The 6,271-nt window shown below is 36.1% G+C and overlaps 1 protein-coding gene across 1 annotated transcript; it reads left to right on the forward strand.

Moving 5' to 3' along the window:
- The first annotated feature begins 3,529 nt into the window (after window positions 1-3,529).
- LOC147396304 (protein LEAD-SENSITIVE 1-like) lies at window positions 3,530-5,883 on the forward strand. The gene is made up of 2 exons (XM_086451027.1): window positions 3,530-3,826; window positions 4,900-5,883. The coding sequence occupies exons 1-2, from the start codon at window positions 3,745-3,747 to the stop codon at window positions 5,475-5,477; spliced, it is 660 nt and encodes a 219-aa protein (XP_086307153.1). The 5' UTR covers window positions 3,530-3,744; the 3' UTR covers window positions 5,478-5,883.
- Window positions 5,884-6,271: the final 388 nt, after the last annotated feature.

The following is a 6,271-nucleotide window of genomic DNA, read 5'->3' on the forward strand; positions in this document are numbered from 1 at the left end:
TGAGTCGATTTGTCGTGATGTGAGTTGATTTGGTTGTCGTGCGAACGCGACCCTCTATATATATATATATATATATATATATATATATATATGGGTCACGTTATTATGACCACCTTTTGGACCCCCTTTGCGACACACCTTTTTGTCTTATATGGGCAAAAATGTTTGGAATGGGCTGATTTTTTGTGAGGATGATCTCTATGGTGAGGGGATCATCCTGGCAAAAAATCATCCCATTCCAAAACTTCTAACCCCATCAAAATTGACTTACAAAAATTGGACGGTCTATAATTTTTCAACAAAAATCGTACGGTCTAAAAGTTTTGGAATGGGATGATTTTTTGTCAGGATGATCCCCTCACCATAGAGATCATCCTCACAAAAAATCAGCCCATTCCAAACATTTTTGCCCATATAAGACAAAAAGGTGTGTCGCAAAGGGGGTCGTAATAACGTGACCCTATACATATATAGGGTCAGGCTCAAACGACAACCATTTCAACACACATATAGACAACGCGTTTTGTCTTATATGGGCAAAAATGTTTGGAATGGGCTGATTTTTTGTGAGGATGATCTCTGTGGTGAGGAGATCATCCTTGCCAAAAAATCATTATGAAACTTCTAGACCGTCCAATTTTTGTTGAAAAATTATAGACCGTCCAATTTTTGTAAATCAATTTTGATGGGGTTACAAGTTTTGGAATGGGATGATTTTTTGCCAGGATGATCCCCTCATCACAGAGATCATCCTCACAAAAAATCAGTCCATTCCAAACATTTTTGCCCATATAAGACAAACACGTTGTTTATATGTGTGTCGCAATGTGTGTTGCAGGAACCCGACCCAAGTTTTGGAATGGGATGATTTTTTGCCAGGATGATCCCCTCATCACAGAGATCATCCTCACAAAAAATCAGGCCATTCCAAACATTTTTGCCCATATAAGACAAACACGTTGTCTATATGTGTGTCGCAATGTGTGTTGCAGGAACCCGACCCATATATATATATATATGGGTCGGGTTCCTGCAACACACATTGCGACACACATATAGACAACGTGTTTGTCTTATATGGGCAAAAATGTTTGGAATGGCCTGATTTTTTGTGAGGATGATCTCTGTGATGAGGGGATCATCCTGGCAAAAAATCATCCCATTCCAAAACTTGTAACCCCATCAAAATTGATTTACAAAAATTGGATGGTCTATAATTTTTCAACAAAAATTGGACGGTCTAGAAGTTTCATAATGAGCTGATTTTTGGCAAGGATGATCTCCTCACCACAGAGATCATCCTCACAAAAAATCAGCCCATTCCAAACATTTTTGCCCATATAAGACAAACACGTTGTCCATATGTGTGTAGAAATGGTTGTCGTTTGAACCTGACCCTATATATATATATATATATATATATATATATAGGCCAGGTTCAAAGGACAATCATTTCTACACACATATGGACAACGTGTTTTGTCTTATATGGGCAAAAATGTTTGGAATGGACTGATTTTTTGTGAGGATGATCTCTGTGATGAGGGGATCATCCTGGCAAAAAATCATCTCATTCCAAAACTTTTAACCCCATCAAAATTGATTTACAAAAATTGGACGGTCTATAATTTTTCAACAAAAATTGGACGGTCTAGAAGTTTCATAATGAGCTGATTTTTGGCAAGGATGATCTCCTCATCACAGAGATCATCCTCACAAAAAATCAGTCCATTCCAAACATTTTTGCCCATATAAGACAAAACACGTTGTCTATATGTGTGTAGAAATGGTTGTCCTTTGAACCTGACCCTATATATATATATATATGGGAAATGTTCAGCACCCTAAGTTTTACCACACACTTTAACAAACATTTTTTGTCTTACATGGGTTAGAAGTTTTGGAATGGGCTGATTTTTGGTGAGGATGATCTCTATGATTAGAAGATCATCCTCCCCAAAAATCAGCCCATTCCGAAATGTTTAGCCCCATGTTTACAGGTTGAAAAATCGTGGACCGTCAATTTTTTGTAAATCATTTTTGATGGGGTTAGAAGTTTTGGAATGAGCTGATTTTTGGTGAGGATGATCTCCTCACAATAGAGATCATCATCACCAAAAATCAGCCCATTCCGAAACTTCTAACCCATGTAGGACAAAACGCGTTTGTTAAAGTGTGTGGTAAAACTTAGGGTGCCGAACGGGACCCTATATATATATATATATATATATATATATAGGATCGGGTTCCTGCAACACACATTGCGACACACATATAGACAACGTGTTTGTCTTATATGGGCAAAAATGTTTGGAATGGGCTGATTTTTTGTGAGGATGATCTCTGTGATGAGGGGATCATCCTGGCAAAAAATCATCCCATTCCAAAACTTGTAACCCCATCAAAATTGATTTACAAAAATTGGATGGTCTATAAATTTTCAACAAAAATTGGACAGTCTAGAAGTTTCATAATGAGCTGATTTTTGGCAATGATGATCTCCTCACCACAGAGATCATCCTCACAAAAAATCAGCCCATTCCAAACATTTTTACTCATATAAGACAAAACACGTTGTTTATATGTGTGTTGAAATGGTTGTCGTTTGAACTTGACTCATATATATATATAAGGTCACGTTCAATGGCAAATTTTTTAGCAAATTTTTTGGCAAAACATTTTTCAAAACATGAGTTAGAAGTTTTGGAATGGGCTGATTTTTGGTGAGGATGATCTCTACGGTGAGGAGATCATCATCACAAAAAATCAGCCAATTCCAAAACTTCTAACCCAATCAAAAATAGTTTACAAAAAATGGACGGTCCACAATTTTTCAACTTGTAAACATGGGTTAGAAGTTTTGGAATGGGCTGATTCTTGGTGAGGATAATCTCCTCACCGTAGAGATCATCCTCACCAAAAATCAGCCCATTCCAAAACTTCTAACTCATGTTTTGAAAAATGTTTTGCCAAAAAGTTGGCCATTGAACGCTACCCTTATATATATATATATATTATATATATATATAGATATATATAGGGTTGGGATCCACATACATATAAAGTTACAATGTGTTTGACCTTATATAGGCTAAAAAGTTTGAAATAGGTTGATTTTTAATGAGATTGATTTTTTGCAAGGACGACCCTCTTACCAAAAAGATCATCCTCATAAAAATCAATCCATTTCAAATATTTTTGCCCATATAAGACAAATTACGTTGTAGTTTTATGTGTAGCAAATGTCCATTTCGATGGCTCTCTAGTCCAAATATCGGATGAATTCAGATTTGTGCCAATTGCTGAAGAATCTGGAGATACAAATCCCTCCCTCGAATACTCTGCTGCATAATGAAACGATCTTATTCTAAATGAACAGATTCGGCCGAGTTGAGAGCACGAAAGTAGACTGTTTATAATTGTACTGTTGGACTTGGGCCACTTGAAGGCTTTGCGACATTTATTTAAAAAAAGTGTCCTTGGCAACAGCAACACCCTATTTATTAATTAATTAATTAAGGAAGGAAGGAATGTAAAGGTCTTCAGGGAAAGGTAAGGGGAAAAACGTTGGAGTTTGTGTCCAACTAACGTTAATGATCGGTGATGTGGTTAAGGAATCGAATTCGAAACTTTACCTCTCTTCATGTTTGAGACTTGAGAAGGTTCAGGTTGAGGTTTGAAGGTAATCAATCAGCGAGCGAGAGAGAGAGAGAGGGACGGAACGGAGGCGAGAAAGATAGAAAAATGGGCAAGATTGAGAGGGAGGAGCTGAAGGCAGGAGATCACATTTATTCTTGGAGGACCGCTTACATCTACGCACATCACGGTCCCTACATTTCCCACCATTGTTATTTTTTGTTATTGTGTTGAGAGATGGAGTCGAGAGGGCTTCTTTGCTTTGAACCTCATTACATCAAATTGTACATAAGAAAACAAAATTTTAATAATGAATCTCACTCATCCATCCATCTAAGCTTATATAATTTTTTTTTTCTTTTCTTTTTATATAGATGAAGTTACATCTAATTTTCATCACTATTATGGATGTATAATTGTTTTCTTCCTTCTAAGCACCAAATTCTTCAGCTCCACCCGAAGCTTTGTCTTTTGGTAGAGTGATGGAAATTACCTTCTATATAGTGTTGTTAGATTCATGATTATATCGGGTTTTGTTTTGTTGGAATCACCCCCTACCGATTAATTAATCACAATCACTTGATGTCTCTTTGTGAAAGATATGACCCTGTGCAATGCTTTCCTTTACCTCTATTATTGGAATCACTCAATGACATCTCCCCTTTGTCATGCTTCTCAAGAATTGTAATGTTGTCTTACATCATCAGTTGTAGGTTGTTTTCGGCCTTCTGATCTTCCAAGTAGAAAAAACCACTGTTGATCATTCATCATTTATCAGACGTTGTATGAGTACAATTTTGGCCATATCAAGGTTCCATCAACACTCACTACAGTTAATTAATTAGTTATTTATTATGTATGTTAGTTAATTTGGTCTTGTGTTTTTTTCTCAGTGCCAACATCTGAAAACTTTTTTAAGGCCACGTAAAAACACGAGAGGGGTTCAGGGAAAATATGATGTTTATTATGATGATCTATCCATCATGTTTTATTACACACAACATATTTTCATTTTCATTTTTTTGCAAAGAAAATGCTCTTGACAAGGATTGAACCCACTATTTGAATTTTGAAGGATGAAGATCTTGTAACAAATCTCAGTCACTTATCTGTTTCTGGACCATTTGAAAATTTTCCCTTCTTTATTATTACTATATTATTAAATCTCATTCAGGAATATCTATTTAATTTCTGAATTCCCTTGTACTTTTCAAAAAAAAAAACTCTGTTTAGTTTGCTAAAGCTTTCTATGGTAACTATCAGGTATATACATTGGGGAGGGAAAGATTATCCACTTCACGCGAGGAGCAGGACAGGAGGTCGGTACTGGAACAGTCTTAAACCGTGCCATCTTCAGCTCCACCAGCTCCTCTCCCGCCCCTGGAGACATCCCTTGCCCAAGATGTGGTTACCAATCAAGATTGGATGGTGTGATATGCTCCTGCATCGAGTGTTTTCTCTCTGGAGGTGATCTCTACCTTTTTGAATATGGTGTCTCATTATTTTACTTTATTGCTAATGCCCGAGGAGGAACTTGTACCCTTGCCACTTCTGACACACAAGCCCAAGTACTCCACCGTGCCCATTATCTCCTCCAGAATGGTTTTGGCGATTACGACATTTCTAAGAACAACTGCAAGGATTTCACTATCTACTGCAAGACGGGTTTGTTGGTGGTAACCGGCATCACCGATGCTATCGTTTCTTCACCACTTGGATTCTTGGTCCCTAGTTTTACGGGTCTGTATTTTGCTGGCCGAATCCTTTCTGATATTGGAATACGTCGTGACCTGGTTAAAGTCCCAGTGGAGAGTATCGTTGAGATGCGGAAAAAACTATAGATGGTTAGATGTTGAAACAAATTTATGTTGAACTCTGTCTCTGTCGAATGTTATCATGGTATTATCTTTCTGCAAGGTTGAACGGCCTTTTATGGGTTTTCTTAATTTCAAGTACTTATATTTGATTTTATTTTTAAATAAATTTAACTATTTGAGTGGTAAAACCATGATCTTAAATCTTGGGGTGTCCTATTTGTTTCAATGAAGCCTCCTGTATGAAAGTGTACAAACTATTTTCTTAAAAAGAAATTTGTTATGTTTTAAATTTTGAAAAACAGTAGGAAATTCTTTAAGTGGAAACATTTGAAAGGAAAAAAAAAAAAATTTCCTAAACATTTTAAAATCTTCAAGGAGAGTATTTCAAAGCTTTAGGCCCAAATAAACAAGTAATATTAAGGCCATAATTAGCAGTTAAAGAGCCCCGGGCTGAATGATAGAAGAATTGATTAAAACTTCTGGTCCATTCAACTCGGAAAAAAAAATGGTCTTGGTGAATCATTCATGATTTATCTCTCTTGAATAAAAATAAATAAATAAATTGTGTATAAAGAAATTAAAACGAAAAAAAATAAAAAAAACAAATGAGTCATAAAGGTGAAGTATTTGGAATTCAACTTCAATGAATGTCAAGTAAAAATTTATAGTCATGAATTATCTCCAAGTATCATTTTTATCACCTCCATCTTATTATATGTAATGATGGAGAAATTGAGGAGGAATTTTTTCATAAAACTAGAGTTGGATGGTTATAGTGAGTAGTGACTGTATCTGGAGAGCAATGTGACGATGCATCC

Source organism: Akebia trifoliata, chromosome 8, assembly GCF_017979445.1.
Source record: "Akebia trifoliata isolate Shusen 1 chromosome 8, ASM1797944v1, whole genome shotgun sequence".
In the NCBI taxonomy this organism is placed as follows: Eukaryota; Viridiplantae; Streptophyta; class Magnoliopsida; order Ranunculales; family Lardizabalaceae; genus Akebia; species Akebia trifoliata.

Bases quoted from the DNA above. Each gene is read 5' to 3' on its own strand.
- LOC147396304 (XM_086451027.1), top strand. From the start codon at position 3,745: ATGGGCAAGATTGAGAGGGAGGAGCTGAAGGCAGGAGATCACATTTAT. The intron at 3,827-4,899 runs GTCCCTACATTT...GGTAACTATCAG, and splicing joins TTACATCTACGCACATCACG to GTATATACATTGGGGAGGGA.